The sequence below is a fragment of the Salmo salar genome, chromosome ssa03 (genome assembly GCF_905237065.1).
Source record: "Salmo salar chromosome ssa03, Ssal_v3.1, whole genome shotgun sequence".
Taxonomy (NCBI): Eukaryota; Metazoa; Chordata; class Actinopteri; order Salmoniformes; family Salmonidae; genus Salmo; species Salmo salar.
The window spans coordinates 39,595,074-39,615,314 of record NC_059444.1 but is presented as its reverse complement, the minus strand read 5'-3'; the positions used below and the strand labels follow the sequence as shown (position 1 = coordinate 39,615,314).

The 20,241-nt window shown below is 42.1% G+C and overlaps 1 protein-coding gene across 2 annotated transcripts in view; it reads right to left on the bottom strand.

Moving 5' to 3' along the window:
- LOC106600004 (protein unc-13 homolog A) overlaps positions 1-20,241 on the bottom strand; it is a 94,869-nt gene that overhangs the window by 36,628 nt on the left and 38,000 nt on the right. For both annotated transcript variants that reach the window (XM_014191341.2, XM_045714842.1), the window contains exons 4-9: positions 18,770-18,887; positions 18,263-18,386; positions 17,336-17,406; positions 17,022-17,088; positions 15,687-15,716; positions 8,283-8,487 (exon numbers count right to left, since the gene is read on the bottom strand). In XM_014191341.2, coding sequence (XP_014046816.2) covers positions 8,283-8,487; positions 15,687-15,716; positions 17,022-17,088; positions 17,336-17,406; positions 18,263-18,386; positions 18,770-18,887 — 615 coding nt within the window. The remainder of the gene's footprint in view (positions 1-8,282; positions 8,488-15,686; positions 15,717-17,021; positions 17,089-17,335; positions 17,407-18,262; positions 18,387-18,769; positions 18,888-20,241) is intronic.

Genomic DNA, 20,241 nt, shown 5'->3' with positions numbered 1-20,241 from the left:
GGAATATCCAAGGCCTGAGGGCATCTGCCTTTGGCCTAAAGAGCAGGAACCTGGACTTCACCAAAGAAATCGGTAATACAGACATTGTCATCCTGCAAGAAACCTGGTATAGAGGAGACGGACCCACTGGTTGCCCTCTAGGTTACAGAGAGCTGGTAGTCCCATCCACCAAACTACCAGGTGTGAAACAGGGAAGGGACTCAGGGGGTATGCTAATTTGGTATAGAGCAGACCTAACTCACTCCATTAAATTAATCAAAACAGGAACATTTTACAATTGGCTAGAAATTCAAAAGGAAATTATCTTCACAGAGAAAAACGTCCTCCTGTGTGCTACCTATATCCCCCCACTAGAATCCCCATACTTTAATGAAGACAGCTTCTCCATCCTGGAGGGGGAAATCAATCATTTCCAGGCCCAGGGACATGTACTAGTCTGTGGTGACCTAAATGCCAGAACCGGACAAGAACCTGGCACCCTCAGCACACAAGGGGACAAACACCTGCCTGCAGGTGACAGCATTCCCTCCCCCTTATGCCCCCCTAGGCACAACTATGACAACATAACCAACAAAAACGGGTCACAACTCCTGCAGCTCTGTCGCACGCTGGGTATGTACATAGTCAATGGTAGGCTTCGAGGAGATGGTAGGTACAGTGGGGGAAAGAAGTATTTGATCCATTGCTGATTTTGTACATTTGCCCACTGATAAAGAAAGGATCAGTCTATAATTTTAATGGTAGGTTTATTTGAACAGTGAGAGACAGAATAACAACAAAAATATCCAGAAAAACGCATGTCAAAAATGTTATAAATTGATTTGCATTTTAATGAGGGAAATAAGTATTTGACCCCCTCTCAATCAGAAAGATTTCTGGCTCCCAGGTGTCTTTTATACAGGTAACGAGCTGAGATTAGGAGCACACTCTTAAAGGGAGTGCTTCTAACCACAGCTTGTTACCTGTAAAAAAGACACCTGTCCACAGAAGCAATCAATCAATCAGATTCCAAACTCTCCACCATGGCCAAGACCAAAGAGCTCTCCAAGGATGTCAGGGACAAGATTGTAGACCTACACAAGGCTGGAATGGGCAATAAGACCATCGCCAAGCAGCTTGGTGAGAAGGTGACAACATTTGGTGCGATTATTCGCAAATGGAAGAAACACAAAATAACTGTCAATATCCCTCGGCCTGGGGCTCCATGCAAGATCTCACCTTGAGGGGTTGCAATGATCATGAGAACGGTGAGGAATCAGCCCAGATCTACACGGGAGGATCTTGTCAATGATCTCAAGGCAGCTGGGACCATAGTCACAAAGAAAACAATTGGTAACACACTACGCAGTGAAGGACTGAAATCCTGCAGTGCCCGCAAGGTCCCCCTGCTCAAGAATACATATACATGCCCGTCTGAAGTTTGCCAATGAACATCTGAATGATTCAGAGGACAATTGGTGAAAGTGCTGTGGTCAGATGAGACCAAAATGGAGCTCTTTGGCATCAACTCAACTCGCCGTGTTTGGGGGAGGAGGAATGCTGCCTATGACCCCAAGAACACCATCTCCACCGTCAAACATGGAGGTGGAAACATTATGCTTTGGGGGTGTTTTTCTGCTAAGGGGACAGGACAACTTCACCGCATCAAAGGGACGATGGACGGGGCCATGTACCGTTAAATCTTGGGTGAGAACATGCTTCCCTCAGCCAGGGCATTGAAAATGGGTCGTGGATGGGTATTCCAGCATGACAATGACCCAACACTCACGGCCAAGGTAACAAAGGAGTGGCTCAAGAAGAAGCACATTAAGGTCCTGGAGTGGCCTAGCCAGTCTCCAGACCTTAATCCCATAGAAAATCTGTGGAGGGAGCTGAAGGTTCGAGTTGCCAAACGTCAGCCTCAAAACCTTAATCACTTGGAGAAGATCTGCAAAGAGGAGTGGGACAAAATCCCTCCTGAGATGTGTGCAAACCTGGTGGTCAACTACAAGAAACGTCTGACCTCTGTGATTGCCAACAAGGGTTTTGCCACCAAGTACTAAGTCATGTTTTGCAGAGGGGTCAAATACTTATTTCCCTCATTAAAATGCAAATAATTTTATAACATTTTTGACATGCGTTTTTCTGGATTCTTTTGTTGTTATTCTGTCTCTCACTGTTCAAATAAACCTACCATTAAAATTATAGACTGATAATTTCTTTGTAAGTGGGCAAACGTACAAAATCAGCAGGGGATCAAATACTTCCCCCCCCACTGTACACCTATAGCGCATCTCTTGGCAGTAGTACTGTAGACTACTTTATCACTGACCTCAACCCAGAGTCTCTCAGAGCGTTCACAGTCAGCCCACTGACACCCCTATCAGACCACAGCAAAATCACAGTCTACTTGAACAGAGCAATACTCAATCATGAGGCATCAAAGCCAAAGGAACTGAGTAACATTAAGACATGCTATAGATGGAAGGAATGCAGTTTGGAAACCTACCAAAAAACAAATTAGGCAACAACAAATTCATAGTGAAGGTGTAAACTTGGCAGTAGAAAATCTTAACAGTATATTTGACCTCTCAGCTTCCCTATCTAATCTAAAAATCTCAAATAGAAAACGAACAACAATGACAAATGGTTTGATGAAGAATGCAAAAATCTAAAAAAGAAATTGAGAAACCTGTCCAACCAAAAACATAGAGACCCGGAAAACCTGAGTCTACGCCGTCACTACGGTGAATCACTAAAACAATACAGAAATACACTACGGAAAAAGAAGGAACAGCAAGCACGTCAGAAATCAGCTCAATGTAATTGAAGAATCCATAGACTAACCACTTCTGGGAAAATTGGAAAACACTAAATAAACAACACGAAGAATTATCTATCGAAAATTGAGATGTATGGGTAAACCACTTCTCCAATCTTTTTGGCTCTATAACAAAGAGTAAAAACATATACATGATCAAATACAAATCTTAGAATCAACTATTAATGACTACCAGAACCCACTGGATTCTCCAATTACCTTGAATGAGCTACAGGACAAAATAAAAACCCTCCAACCCAAAAAGGCATATGGTGTTGATGGTATCCTTAATGAAATGATCAAATATACAGACAACAAATTCCAATTGGCTATACTAAAACTCTTTAACATCATCCTTAGCTCTGGCACCTTTCCCAATATATGGAACCAAGGACTGATCACCCCAATCCACAAAAGTGGAGACAATTTGACCCCAATAACTACCGTGGGATATGCGTCAACAGCAACCTTGGGAAAATCCTCTGCATTATCATTAACAGCAGACTCGTACATTTCCTCAGTGAAAACAATGCACTGAGCAAATGTCAAATTGGCTTTTTACCAAATTACCGTACAACAGACCATGTATTCATCCTGCACACCCTAATTGACAAACAAACAAACCAACAAACCAAAACAAAGGCAAAGTCTTCTCATGCTTTGTTGATTTCAAAAAAGCCTTCGACTCAATTTGGCACGAGGGTCTGCTATACAAATTGATGGAAAGTGGTGTTGGGGGTAAAACATACGACATTATAAAATCCATGTACACAAACAACAAGTGTGCGGTTAAAAAAGGCAAAAAACACACATTTCTTCCCACAGGGCCGTGGGGTGAGACAGGGATGCAGCTTAAGCCCCACCCTCTTCAACATATATATCAACGAATTGGTGCGGGCACTAGAAAAGTCTGCAGCACCCGGACTCACCCTACTAGGATCTGAAGTCAAATGTCTACTGATTGCTGATGATCTGGTGCTTCTGTCACCAACCAAGGAGGGCCTACAGCAGCACCTAGATATTCTGCACAGATTCTGCCAGACCTGGGCTCTGACAGTAAATCTCAGTAAGACCAAAATAATGGTGTTCCAAAAAAGGTCCAGTCGCCAGGACCACAAATACAAATTCCATCTAGACACCGTTGCCCTAGAGCACACAAAAAACCATACATACCTTGGCCTAAACCTCAGCGCCACAGGTAACTTCCACAAAGCTGTGAACGATCTGAGAGACAAGGCAAGAAGGGCATTCTATGCCATCAAAAGAAACATAAAATTCAACATACCAATTAGGATCTGGCTAAAAATACTTGAATCAGTCACAGAACCCATTGCCCTTTACGGTTGTGAGGTCTGGGGTCCGCTCACCAACCAAGATTTCACAAAATGGGACAAACACCAAATTGAGACTCTGCATGCAGAATTCTGCAAAAATATCATTTGTGTACAACACCAAATAATGCATGCAGAGCAGAATTAGGTCGATACCCTCTAATTATCAAAATCCAGAAAAGAGACGTTCAATTCTACAACCACCTAAAAGGAAGCGATTCCCAAACCTTCCATAACAAAGCCATCACCTACAGAGAGATGAACCTGGAGAAGAGTTCCCTAAGCAAGCTGGTCCTGGGGCTCTGTTCACAAACACAAACACAGCCCACAGAGCCCCAGGACAGCAGCACAATTAGACCCAAGCAAATCATGAGAAAACAAAAAGATAAATTACTTGACACATTGGAAAGAATTAACAAAAAAACAAAGCAAACTAGGATGCTATTTGGCCCTAAAAAGAGAGCACACAGTGGCAGAATACCTGACCACTGTGACTGACCCAAACTTAAGGAAAGCTTTGACTACTCAGTGAGCATAGCCTTGCTATTGAGAAACGCCGCCGTAGGCAGACATGGCTCTCAAGAGAAGACAAGCTATGTGCACACTGCCCACAAAATGAGGTGGAAACTGAGCTGCACTTCCTAACCTCCTGCCCAATGTATGACCATATTAGAGACACATATTTCCCTCAGATTACACAGATCCACAAAGAATTCGAAAACCCAATTTTGCTAAACTCCCATATCTACTGGGTGAAATTCCACAGTGTGCCATCACAGCAGCAAGATTTGTGACCTGTTGCCACAAGAAAATGGTAACCAGTGAAGAACAAACACCATTGTAAATACAACCCATATTTATGCTTATTTATTTTCCTTTGTGTACTTTAACCATTTGTACATTGTTACAACACTGTATATATACATAATATGACATTTGCAATGTCTTTATTCTTTTGAAACTTCTGAATGTGTAATGTTTACTGTTAAGTTTTATTGTTGATTTCACTTTGTATATTATCTACCTCACTTGCTTTGGCAATGTTAACACATGTTTCCCATGCCAATAAAGTCCCTTGAATTGAATTGAGAGAGGGAGAAGGTGCAAGAGAGAGGGTGAGCATAGAAGAGAGAAAGGTAAAGGAAAGGATACAGACACACTCAAACACTCACTGGCCATGTCCGAATACCCATACTTGCATTCTAAATAGTAGGCTTTTTGGGTATCCGAAAATAGAATGTTTTATAGTTCAATCCAATATAGGCTTGACTGAATGAACAACAAAGACGGAATGCAATATGACATTTTATTAAATAGTTTAGGGAATGGTCTCGTCTCCGAGGGAAGATACTTGGAGCCAGATGTGATGGCAGGTAGCCCTATACTCATGAGTCAATATTCACGTAAAAATAAGGAATTCTCCTCTCCCAAAATTTGGGGAAAACAAACATTCTTTCCAATTGACCTCCACTGTAAAATAGCCAACTTGGTCGTCGAGTTGTTGTTATACAGAAATAACCAAACATACCGAAAAGCTGCTCTGTTGTTCAATGTAAAGTACCAGTCAAATGTTTGGACACACCTACTCATTCAAGAGTTTATCTTTATTTTTACTATTGTAGAATAACAGTGAAGACATCAAAACTATGAAATAACACATATGGAATCAGTAGTGGCCAAAAAAGTGTTAAACAAATCAAAATATACTTTATATTTGAGATTCTTCAAAGTATCCACCCCTATTTGGTAAAAGACCAAGTCCATATTATGGCAAGAACAGCTCAAATAAGCAAAAGAGAAACGACACTCCATCATTACTTTAAGACATGAAGGTCAGTCAATCCGGAAAATTTCAAGAACTTTGATAGTTTCTTCAAGTGCAGTCGCAAAAACCATCAAGCGTTATGATGAAACTGGCTCTCATGAGGACCACCACAAGAAAGGAAGACCCAGAGTTACCTCTGCTGCAGAGGAAATGTTCATTAGAGTTACCTGCCTCAGAAATTGCAGCCCATATAAATGCTTCACAGAGTTCAAGTTCAGACATCTCAACATCAACTGTTCAGAGGAGACTATTTGACTCAGGCCTTCATGGTTGAATTGCTGCAAAGAAACCACTACTAAAAGGACACCAATAAAAAGAAGAGACTTGCTTGCGCCAAGAAACACGAGCAACGGACAGGATTAGAAAGGATTAGAAATCTGTCCTTTGGTCTGATGAGTCCAAATTTGAGATTTTTGATTCCAACCGCCGTGTCTTTGTGAAACACAGAGTAGGTGAACGGATGATCTCCGCATGTATGGTTCCCACCGTGAAGCGTGGAGGTGGTGCGATGGTGTGGGGGTTCTTTGCTGGTGACACTGTGATTTATTTAGAATTCAAGGCATACTTAACCAGCATGGCTACCACAGCATTCTGCAGCGATACGCCATCCCATCTGGTTTGTGCTTAGTGGGAACTACCATCTGTTTTTCAACAGGACAATGAACACAACACACCTCGTGTAGGCAATACACTGGACCACTGCTACTCTAACTTCCGCGATGCGGAAAATCCGACCACAACTCCATCTTGCTCCTACCGTCCTATAGGCAGAAACTCAAACAGGATGTACCCATGACTAGAACCATTCAACGCTAGTCTGACCAATTGGAATCCATGCTTCAAGATTGTTTTGATCACGTGCACTGGGAAATGTTCTGGGCAGCCTCAGACAATAACCTTGATCTTTACGCTGACTCGGTGAGTGAGTTAATAAGGAAGTGCATTGGAGATATTGTACCCACCGTGACGATTAAAACCTACCCTAACAAAAAACCATGGATGGATGGCGGCTTTCGCGCAAAACTGAAAGCGCGAACCACCGCATTTAACCATTGAAAGAGGACTGGGAATATGGCCGAATATAAACAGTGTAGTTATTCCCTCCGCAAGGCAATCAAACAAGCAAAATGTTGGTATAGGGACAAAGTGGAGTCGCAATTCAACGGCTCAGACACGAGACGTATGTGGCAGGGTCTACAGGCAATTACGGACTACAAAAAGAAAACCAGCCACGTCACGGACACCGACGTCTTGCTTCCAGACAAACTAAAACACCTTCTTTGCCCGCTTTGAGGATAATACAGTGCCACCGACACAGCCCGCTAACAAGGACTGCGGGCCCCCCCTCTCCTTCTCTGCGGCTGACGTGAGTAAGACATTTAAATGTGTAAACCCTCGCAAGGCTGCTGGCCCAGACGGCATCCCTAGCCGCGTCCTCAGAGCATGCGCAGACCAGCTGGCTGGTGTGTTTACATCAAACCCCCCAAAATGACGGGTCCTAAAGTTATTATAGCTGGTGGGGAGGTGGATGGTTGACGAAAACAGCAATTGAGAGAACGAGGGTAAGTTGACATATAAATACATCCAAAGATGTACACCCATTGGTTGAGAGGGAGGAATGTGATAATTGCAAAAGTGAACCCATAGGTTAAACAGCAAGCCTGAGGAATGTATATTATTGTTCCGTGCTTATAGGCTATAAGGTAAATAGGTGAATGCCATTCCTCACATGGCTAATAGGAAAGAGGAGAAGAAAAAATATGCTATGGTGATGATGATTCGTTTGTATTCATTCCCACTATACCCGTAGAATAGGAAACAATGTGAATGATGTTATTATGCTAACTGGATGAAGTTAAACTTTCGTGAACTATATTATGTGTATGCTTTAAATGCCACGATGTCATACTCATTTCGCCTTCTCAGTATGGAGTAGTATGTTGATATTTGTTGCTTACTGCATACGTTTGTACTAAACAGTACGTTGTAAATAGTATGCAGTACGATTAGTACACAGTATTTAGTTTAGGAAAGTAGAAGGCAAGCCACATTTTGGACACACACACACACACACACACACACACACACACACACACACACACACACACACACACAATTGACCATGAGATTGTATGTTGAATAATGCATGAAGAAACAGCGAGAGAGAGACAGGCCAGGGAACTCAGTCAGGGAAACAAGTCATGGAACCCAGGCAGGGGAGTGAGTCTTTTCCTCAGCCTGAGGGGAACAGGCCTGCAAGGCAGGCACTGAGCTGGAACAGGAGATCAGGCAGCAAACAAATAGAGGGGAGTAGGACAGCACACACCTGATGGCCCTCTGATGGTAGTCGAGGGAGTCACAGCTGTTAGAGGGGGGGTAGGAGGAGGGGCGGTTCTGCTGGTCTCTGATGGGGTACTGGTGGACGGAGGCATTGGGCTGGGACGTGGTGTAGTAAGGAGGAGGGATGCCGTTACTGGTCTCACTGCGATAGTCACTGTCTCTGTCATCCACAGCACTGTCTGGGTCCTCATCTGGAGGGGAGGGGGAACACGTTCAATCAATTATTATTCAATTAAAATCAGGGCCCTGGTTATCCTAGAGGAACAGTGACAAGGGAGGGAGGGACAACTCCCTTGGGGCAGGAAGAAACCTTGAGCGGAACCAGACTTATGAGAATAACTGGTCAATGAACAGTGTGGAGGTCTGCAACACTGAATCTTTCTCTTCTCTCACTCTAATCAGGGACTAACTTAGACCTGAAAGTGAAAGTGAAGCTGTCCCTCTTGAGAGAGTGGGTATAGGAGAGAATGGGTGAGACTAAAGCTACATTTACATTGTGGATATACGGGACTGTCGCTCACACAGACAGTCTAAACTCAGCTCATTTGGACTGGTTCAGATTTTGTCTGAATTTATGTAACCTTTATTTTAACGGGGAAATCCCATTTAGACCAAGGCCTCTTTTGCAAGGGAGCCGTGCATGTATATAAATTATACAACATTTACAAAAACAAAGTAATAAAAAACATGCAATATTTACAAGAAATTTAAGCAATGACATTCCTGAAGATGGATGTTCTCCATCAACAACTTGAACTGGCCTAGAGGTAAGAGCATCAAGGTGCAGAGAGCTCTGCAGATCATTCCATACACGGGGCGCAAAAGAAACAATGCGGATTTACCTAATTCCGTAGAGATCAACGGGATCTCTAGAGTTAGCCATCCCTGTGTTCTGATGACTCATATGTCTGTAATTTAACAATGAAGGCATGTCGGAAGTTTATGCAAGAGGGCTTTGCCTTCCCTGTGGCTCAGTTGGTAGAGCATGGTGTGCAACGCCAGGGTTGTGGGTTCGATTCCCACGGGGGGCCAGTACAAAAACAAATGCATGAAATGAAATGTATGAACTGTATGCATTCACTACTGTAAGTTGCTCTGGATAAGATCGTCTGCTAAATGACTAAAATGTAAAAATGTTTATAAACAAAAATAGAGAGACTTAACAGGGCCAGCCTACTTTCTGATTTAGGATGCGATAATGTGTACTGAACCTGTGGCCCGTAATAAAGCGGAGTTGGCTGTGGTAAACTGCATCTAATGGTTTCAGTGTAGTGGCAGCTGCATTCATGTATATTGTGTCACCGTAGTCTAGCACTGGCAGGAAAGTTGACTGAATTACCTGATTTCGGCTGTTCAGGGATAGGCATGATCTAGTTCTAGAGAAGAAGCCTATTTTTATTCTCAACTGCTCATCCATATGGTTTTAAAAAGATAACTTTTCATCAATCCAGATGCGCAGATATTTATAAGAGGGGACAGGATCAATGTGGGCACCATACAATGTACATATACGTAAAACCTCATATTTTTAAGTAAATTGGCAAACATGTGCAAAGCAACAAAGGCAGATTGCAGCTCCGACAAAGCCCGGGCAACCTTGGCACAACAGTGTCATCTACATACAGGTACAGGACCTAAAATATACCCGTAATATCAAGGAAACTTGACTTAACCCCATCAAAAAATACACAGTGTCCTGATGGTCAGGTAGTGTTTAAACCGTTACATGACGCCTGATCCAGGCCAATTTCAGACAACCTTTGAATTAGTAAAGAGTGGATGACAGTTTTGAACGCTTTAGACAAGTCAATGAATACAGCAGCACAGTGTTTCTTCCTAGCCAAACAATTTACGACATCATGTAAAACCAGCGATGCTGCTGTGATGGTACTATGCCCTGGACTGAAGTTCCCCTGATGTACATTTAGAATAGATTTGGAAGTTAAGAAATACTGTATCAAGAATTCAAACATGTTAGCTAGGCAAGAAAGTTTACAAATAGGGCAATAATTATTAAGGGTCACCACCTTTGTAAAGGGGGAGAACATGGGCCACTTTCCAGACCTTATGGATAGCACCAGAGACAATCATCAAGTAAAAAAATGTGTCAATGATTCCGCAATAAGAGGAGCAGAAAGCTGCACTATGAAGTTGTCAAGCGAATCATCCCCAATGGATTTCTTTTTTTTTTTACATGAAATTTAGCAAGGCATTTAGTACATCAAAAACAGAAAATGTATGAAATTATTGTAGGGTTGACAGGGTTTCCATGAAGCCAACTAATGGTTGGGAGAGGGGAAGACAGTGGTCTGACTAAACTAAACTAACTAAAAGGGTCAGTTAAACCACTACATTTTTTCAAATAAGAAGCCTGCAGAGATAAAATGCTAATTAAATGTATCACTTATCTAACTTTGTTCAGTAATGATGCCAGTGCCAGACAGAACTTGATTCGGCAGGAAATTGGTGGAGTTTCCACGGTTCAGTGCATTAACTATTTCCCAAAATGTAGCTGGATCATTAGCAGAGTCTGAAATATAATTTAGAAAGTAGCTCGACTTCGCTTTCTTAATTGAGGAAGTGCATTTATTTCTCATTTGCCTGAGAAGCTGACAATCAGATAGTCAGTTTTTCTAGCCCAGGCCAGATTTCTCATTATAATGAGGTCAGAAAGCTTTGAAGAGAACAAAGGATTTCTTCCTTTTTTAACTCCAAGACATTTAAAGGGGGCATGTCTATCCGCCAGAGAGACAAAGATAAATGAGAAGACTTCCAAGGTTAATTCAGGGTCAGGTATGCAACTGACAAAGGAAAGCTCAGAGCAATACTTTACCCTTGGGGAGAGACAATTTTCAAATGTATTTTCATAATTACACAAGGATCAGTATTTTTCCTGCTTTGTATCTCTAATACAGGCAATAGGTGAGTGATTGGTGAATGGTGAGTGACACCATTTGACAAGTACTTGTGCAGTTTCTCAGAATAAGATCACAGGGTTTTTTCTGGATCAAAAAGGGGTTTAGGCAATGGCCATGGTTGGCCTGTCCAGATGGCTAAATTGTTGAGAATTTTTGTTGTTGCATTTTAAAGCCAATTTCCTGCAATTCTACAAATTTCTCCATGGAGCTGAGAGAAACTTTTGCAGTTTTAAAGAAATGTCCTATTATTCTACACATTTTGCCATGGAGCTGAGAGAAAATGTTTAACTTTTTCTATGACATTTTGCCATGGCTAATGCTGTGTTATTTTGCGCAAATATAATAACAAAAGCAATACTGCTAAATTCAATGTTTTGGGAATTTCAATTCTCCCTGACTGTTTTATTTTGATGATTGTTAATTCTCAAAGATTATATTACATACAGTTGAAGTTTACATACACTTATGTTGGAGTCATTAAAACTAGTTTTTCCAACCTCACCACAAATTTCTTGATAACTATAGTTTGTTTTGGCAAGTCGGTTAGGACATCTACTTTGCGCATGACAAGTAATTTTTCCAACAATTGTTTACAGACAGATTATTTCACTGTATCTCAATTCCAGTGGGTCAGAAGTTTACACTAAGTTGACTGTGCCTTTAAACAGCCTGGAAAATTTCAGAAAATGATGTCTTGGCTTTAGAAGCTTCTGATAGTTGACATCATTTGAGTCAATTGGAGGTGTACCTGTGGATGTATTTCAAGGCCTACCTTCAAACATAGTGCCTCTTTGCTTGACATCATGGGAAAATCAAAAGAAATCAGCTAAGACCTCAGAAAAAAATGGTAGACCTCCACAAGTCTGGTTCATCCTTGGGAGCAATGTCCAAACGCCTGAAGGTACCACGTTCATCTGTACAAACAATAGTACGCAAGTATAAACACCATGGAACCACGCAGCCGTCATACCGCTCAGGAAGGAGACGCGTTCTGTCTCCTAGAGATTAACGTACTTTTGGTGCGAAAAGTGCAAATCAATCCCAGAACAGCAGCAAAGGACCATGTGAAGATGCTGGAGGAAACAGGTACAAAAGTATGTATATCCACAAGTCCTATATCAAAATAACCTGAAAGTCCGCTCAGCAAGGAAGAAGCCACTGCTCCAAAACCTCCATAAAAAAGCAAGACTACGATTTGCAACTGCACATGGGGACAAAGATCGTACTTTGTGGAGAAATGTCCTCTGGTCTGATGAAACAAAAATAGAACTGTTTGGCCATAATGACCATCATTATGTTTGGAGGAAAAAGGGGGATGCTTGCAAGCCGAAGAACACCATCCCAACCGTGAAGCACGGGGGTGGCAGCATCGTGTTGTGGGGATGCTTTGCTGCAGGAGGGACTAGTGCACTTCACAAAATAGATGGCATCATGAGGTGGATGTGGATATATCGAAGCAACATCTCAAGACATCAGTCAGGAATTTAAAGCTTGGTCGCAAATGGGTCTTCCAAATGGACAATGACCCCAAGCATACTTCCAAATTTGTGGCAAAATGGCTTAAGGACAACAAAGTCAAGGTATTGGAGTGGATCACAAAGCCCTGACCTCAATCCTATAGAACATTTGTGGGCAGCACTGAAAATGAGTGTGCAAGCAAGGAGGCCTACAAACCTGACTCAGTTACACCAGCTCTGTGAGGAGGAATGGGCCAAAATTCACCCGACTTATTGTGGGAAGCTTGTGGAAGGCTACCCGAAACATTTGACCCAAGTTAAACAATTTAAAGGCAATGCTACCAAATACTAATTGAGTGTATGTAAACTTCTGACCCACTGGGAATGTGATGAAAAAAAATAAAAGCTGAAATAAATCAATCATTCATACTCTCTACTATTATTCTGACATTTCACATTCTTAAAATAAAGTGGTGATCCTAACTGACCTAAGACAGGGAATTTTTACTAGGATTAAATGTCAGGAATTTTGAAAAACAGAGTTTAAATGTATTTGGCAAAGGTGTACGTAAACTTCCGACTTCAACTGTACTTTGTATCTGGTTTTAGTCGTTTAAGTTTACACTGAAAGCGTTTTTTTCATCCCAAAATTATATATATATATTTTTTACATTGTTTGGACTTAGACAACCCGAAAAAATGCTTAGCTGACCAACTCCAAAGAATTACAATGGCAGAAAAATCCCTGGATCAATCAGTAAAGAATTTGATAGGTGTCTTACATTAATGATGCACTCTCAAACTTTTGTATCATTTCAGCCTGGAGTTTTGAAAGTGGTGCTCACGAGCAAAAAAAGTGGTCCCCGTTTTTTGTGTACTATGTCCTCCAATTGTGTACTACTTCATCCTTTTCATGTGACATGTTACACATTTAGCAATTCGTATAATATCATATGAATTTTGCAATTTGTGCAATAATCCAGGTGGGTTTGGAAATGAGTTGAGTCAGGTTAAAGTCAAGACAAATATTCTGTGTTAATTTCACATATATAGCTACCCCTTCCTCTTTTTTCAGTCTATCACACCTGAAAATGTTGTAATCAGTTATTTCAAGGTCCTTATCCATGATCTAACCATTGAGCCAGGTCTCTGTGAGAACCATATCATCAGGGCTCGTGTCACACACCCAGACATCAAGAAGGTCCATATTTAACATCAAAGATGTCGGTCTGTTGAAATGAGTCTCAATTATGCCACATAGTCTGTGTGAACCCAGCTTTAAAGAACCATTGACACTTAAGTGGACCGAAGATTGAAAAGAGAACTTCAATACTTTATTTTACCACAGAGGAATACCTTTTTAAAATGCTGCAGAAGCATGACTTGCAGAAACCACTCATTCACAGTGCCCACTCAGCACAGGGGCTAACCCAGCTAATGTGGACCATCTTAACTCCAACCATAGAACTCCTATAGAGCTCATCTCTCCAGGTCACCGAGAGTGCCATCGGTGTTTTTAATTCTTAATTTTCCTGTGTAAACAGAAGAGGCATACTGAGCTTTTCGCACACAAGACAGTGGGTTGGAGGTTATTCTGGAGGAGTTTTGCAATATGGTATTTTAGTTACAGTATATGTAATCAGGATACCAGTTCTCTTTCATAATTTCTTCATAATCCCATGTGGCACTCAAGGACATTCAGAGACTTGTCCCGAAGCCACTCCTGCGTTGTCTTCACTGTGTGCTTAGGGACGTTGTCCTGTTGGAAGGTGAACCTTCGCCCCAGTCTGAGGTCCTGAGTGCTCTGGAGCAGATTTTCATCAAGGATCTATCTGTACTTCGCTCCATTCATCTTTCCCTCAATCCTTACTAGTCTCCCAGTCCCTGTCACTGAAAAACATCCCCACAGCATGATGCTGCCACCACCATGCTTCACCGTAGGGATGGTGCCAGGTTTCCTCCAGACGTGACATTTGGCATTCAGGCTAGTTTTCAATCTTGGTTTCATCAGACCAGAGAATCTTGTTTCTCATGGTCAGAGTCCTTTAGGTGCCTTTTGGCAAACTCCAAGCAGGCGGTCATGTACCTTTTACTGAGGAATGGTTTCCGTCTAGCCACTCTACCATAAAGGCTTGATTGGTGGAGTGCTGCAGAGATGGTTGTTTTTCTGGAAGTTTCTCTCACCTTCACAGAGGAACACTGGAGCTGACCATCGGGTTCTTGGTCACCTCCCTGACCAAGGCCCTTCTCCCCCGGTCCAAAATTCTCCCATTTAATAATGATGGAGGCCACTGTCTTCTTGGGGACCTTCAATACTGCACAGATCTGGTACCCTTCCCCAGATCGGTGCCTGGGCACAATCCTGTCTCGGAGCTCTACGGACGATTCCTTCGACCTCATGGCTTGGTTTTGCACTGTCAACTGTGGAATATTATATAGACAGGTGTGTGTGCCTTTCCAAATCATGTCCAATCAATTTAATTCACCACACGTGGACTCCAATCAAGTTGTAGAAACATGACAAGGATGATCAATGGAAACGGGATGCACTGGAGCTCAATTTCAAGTCTCATAGCAAAGGGTCTGAATACTTATGTAAATAAGGTATTTCTGTTTTGAAGGTTTTACAAATTTGCAAACATTTCTAAAAACCTGTTTTCGCTTTGTCATTATGGGTTATTGTGTGTAGATTGATGAGAATTTTTTTTTTATTTAATCAATTTTAGAATAAGGCTGTAAAGTAACAAAATGTGAAAAAAAGGAAGAGGTCGGAATACTTTCCTAATTCACTGTATGTGAAAATGGTGCGTTTTTGTTTTGTAGTAAAAAAAGATAGAGGAAGATACGCGTTTCCAATGACATCATTGTGCATCGTGTGATTATGACCAATTGTGAGTAGGCATTTCCAACTAATTGGTTGATGCGCCATTTTCACATATATTGATGTTGGTGTTGTGCTGTAGATGATGAATATGAAGTAGAAAAATTGTGAAATTTCCCTTTAAGGGTACTCACTTTGTTGGTCTCCCCACAGACTCCAGTTACCTACAAAGAAACAGAACGTTTTGAGAAGGATTCTGTCTTAATTATGAAACATTAGGAATATGATTGTCTCCACCCACCTCCAGGTGTCACCTGTTTTCCTCATTAGTCCCTGGGTACTTATTCCTGTGTTCCCTGCTTGTCTGTTGTCAGTTGGTCAAGTCAACCAGCGTGGTTTTTTTCCGTTCTCCTGCTTTTTCCTTCTCTCTGTTTTGCTAGTCCTCCCGGTTGTGACCCTTGCCTGTCTGGACTCTGAACCCACCTGCCTGACTATTCTGCCTGCCCTGACCTCGAGCCTGCCTGCCACTCTGTACCTCCTGGACTCTGACCTGGTTTTTCTCTTTTGCCTGTCCACAACCCCTCTCTTGCCTACCCCTTGGATTATAATAAATATCAAAGACTCAAACCATCTGCCTCCCGTGTCTGATTCTGGGTCTCGCCTTGTGCCCTTATAATGATAATTTCATGGCTTTCAGAACACTTTAATTGAACTGTTTACACCATAGGTCCCCAATTACATTCAGCTGTGGGCTGATTTTTCCTTCAGCAGATGGTCGTGGGGCCGGAACATAGTTATAAATAATTTGTACACTGCAAATTGACAGCAAGAATCACAAACAGATATAGTATTTGACAAAAACAGAATAATTTGTAACCTTGATTACATTGGGATACGATCACATACGCAACTGTATTTATGCGTGGGAATACTTGGGAACAGATTGCCTAAATTAAAATCAATTTCAGCTTTTCTTGGTGAACAAATTGTAGGTGAACAAATTACAGGCCGCCTATTGGGGATGCTCGGTTTACACTGTCTTACTACTGTTATTGTATGGTGTGCTGCAAAGGAACTTTTGGCTAAAGAGTGCCATGCATTGTTATGGAATATTTTGGTGCCAACATGGAGGCTAGTTTGCTGAGCTCTCTGTGTGTGTGCACGGCGTAGGAAGACTCAGTGGGACTTGTCTAAGATGAGTCATGGGCAGACAAGCAGAGCCCAGTGTCTGCCTGCCTCCCCCTCCCACCCCTGAGAGCTGTGTCACCACGCCCAGTAGACTTTGACACCACCAGAAACTCCGCATCCAGTGCCTCTACATAACTAATACTCATATTGATGTTTCACTTCATCAATGTGGATACACACACAGACATGCAAACAAACACACAACACACACACAAAGACACACTAGTGTAATCCAAATACCTCGCACTGAACTGACAGGATGACATTGATTAGTTGACTCTCCTTGGTTAATCACTAACACCTGTCTATCAGACAAGCCCAGTGATTGGTGGATTACTCACAGCACTGTGTCCCTGGGACAGGAAGTGGTCGCTCCTGGTCTTCTTGGTATGGGCACTGGTTAGTTATCTGAAATACATACACACATAAGTCATACTACTGTGCAAAGCCCGAGGTGTACCAGTAACGCTTCCCAACTCTAACCACATGTACTCCTCTCACACCTCGTTCCAAATCTTCAAGCCATTTGTCCCACCTCCCTTTATCCCCCTCTGTCATTTTAAATCTGTCTCAATAAAGGGAAAATACATAGTGGGAAAACTCAGTCGACTGTATAATAGAGGGTGATCCATAAATGTGTGCGACAACAGCTTACATCCTGATCTCTCATGGCGTTGAGTTGCTCCAGTTTTTTGGCCCAATAGCGTGCCTCCTCCTCAGGGATATCTGAAAACAAGAGCCCCACCATTTAAAAAAATTATAATCACACAGCTGACCGGCACACACACACAGGCTTGTACCCTCGCGACGCATCTGTAATGCCTCTAAGATATATATCAGCTGTATATCCACACACACACACACACACACACACACACACACACACACACACCACACCATTAAGCTTTCACTTGGATAGCTATTAGTGGTTAGCCTATCACACCCATTCCCCTCAAAACTATTCTTGCCAAAGACATTGATTGTGACTTTTCAGCCAGAACCCTACTTGACTGGTGCTCAGTCAGACAGTCAGACAGACAGACAGGGTTAGTTTACCAGTATTGACCAGGGGATGGGAGGCAGTGTAAAATGACACCTAATCAATGCTTGGAGACCACAGCCTGAAGTTGACACAAGCAGCCAGTCTAGCGACACAGATAAGTATGTTTCTATGGGGACACATGGAATCTAATAAAACTGGTTAAGGGTGAGTTTCCCCCCAAAATTAAGTACATCTTTTGATTATTGTTCATTCATTGCCTACAAGTGGGCTTTAGTGCTGTAAATAATCTTTATGTATTTGGGAAACAGACCCTAACCCAGTTAAAGATCAGAATGCCAGTTTAGGTGTGATTATGTTTACTGTAAGATGCTTCTGTGGCATGACTGTGAATGTGGAAATTACTGAATTTCAAGTCGTTTTTGGGGTATAAATGGGGGTCAATTAAGTATATTCATTACTTAATTCATTAAATTGTTCATCTGTTCATTTATTCATTCATTTCTTTGTTCATTTGTTCATCCATCCATCTGTCTGTTCGTTAGTTTGTTAATTCTTTCATTGGTTCCCTCTCTTACTCACCCAGAGGCAGTTCAAAGCGTGTGTCCAGCAGCACCTGGTGTAAGGTGGGGTCTTTGGTTCCACAGATATCGTTGTCCGCCATGATGGCCTGGGAGTCCAGGGTCAGCCAGTCCCCCGGACTCTCCTACACAGAAATAGAATGCAGAGACCTGATATACCGTTCATTATCATTGTTAGTTTGTTATTTAGATCCCAATTGTTATACTGCATACAAACATTAGTCAGGTCCCAGATCTGTTCGTGCAGTCTTACCAACTCTTCTACGGCCATTGTCACAAAGAGTTCGTAAAACAGCACAAACAGATCTGGGAACATGTCTGTCCCTGGATCTTTCTGTTGGGACTCATTCAGTGAGTCATTCTGATTTTTCATTACACTAATTCTAATTCCATGGCTGGTATACTTCATTATCCCAAGGAGTTGCTTTGCCCTGGCTTAGGGAGACATGTTCACATAGTAGCTTACTAAGTAGTATGCTAGTATGAGTATTGGGGGGGTGTAGTGTACCACGTTTGATTGGCGGATGCTGTGCAGGGGGATCCACACGGTTCCCACCATGGTGTCCCATATTAACCCTTTATTCCACACCTCCACCGTCAGCCCCAGGTCCAGCCTGTTGATCTCACTAGAGAGAGAGAGAGACAGAGAGAGACAGAGAGAGACAGAGAACAAAAGGAAATGAAAGTACAGAGGAGAGAATACAAAGGAGGAAAGACAGCAGAGAGAGAATGGTGAGGAGAGAGAAACGCTTGTGTGTGTGTCAGGAGGACAGGAATAAACAGAGTGGAAGAAGAGACGGAGGGGAAGAGGGGTGAAGGACGGGATGAGGAGAAACTAGATTGAACAGTGGCATAAACAGCCCAGAGTTGGACATCAAAATGTGCTGTGTGATTGTGATTGTAAAGATTAATCGCACACGCACACACAGCTTTGTTAATACACATCAAACCTGGCCCAAGGATAAAGTGACTAAGGGGGCAATTGAAATCGGTGAGGGGGCACAATTTTGGGGGGTTCTTGCATTGGAATATATATTTCATTCTTCTTATATCACACTATACCACAATAAACAAAGTTCAAATGCAGAGACTCTGAAACCATTAATTGAGTGCTTTTGAAGTGGCAGGTTGGTGTGAAATCTGTAGCCTATTTCCGCTGCGCTGTATCAGTCAATGGACAGGGCCCTACACACTAAACAAGGCAGTTTTGGCGATGAATATAGGCTAAAAGATAGATAGGCTGTTTATAATAGGTGAATTACCCTATGTGAATGCAGCCGCCCACACAGCTGCCTTACCAAAATAATGCAAACTAAATGCTGAAACTAGTAGCCTAGTTATTAATGCATGCAAAACAAATACTGAATAGCAGCTTGCCTTAGCATTCATTCAGTCGCAGTTGTCGGTATTCTAACAGAACAAAACAGAGGTACCAAGTAGTAGTCCTAGTAAACTAAATATCAGATGGATAAAGGCATGACAATCTATATTTAGGCTAGTTACACTAACAGCAACCAAACGCAGTAAACAAAAGACAAATGGATATCCAAATAACCAAAACATAGCCTACAGCCTACTACAGCGAGATGCAGCCATGCACAGCCGTCTTGCCAAACAAATAGGCCTAAGAGGCCCACTTCAAACATGGATAGCCAAGCCGCTAATGAATACAGCATCGGGTTGTGATATGGCACAATACACTTCTGCGGATCAAATTCGACCCACGTAATCAATTATGCAATGCTAGCCTACCATAAACACGTTTCCAAAACATACAGTTCCATCTACAACCATGAAAACCAATAGGCTACTAAGAAAACCATAATGGAATGTATGTATTTCTATGATGAAACATACCGATATGTAGCTATACCCAGGGGCGTCATTTGGGTTCTTGCATTGGAATTATATTGAATTATGCTTATACAGTATCACGCTATACCACAAGAAACATAAAAGTTCAAATGCCAACACCATTGA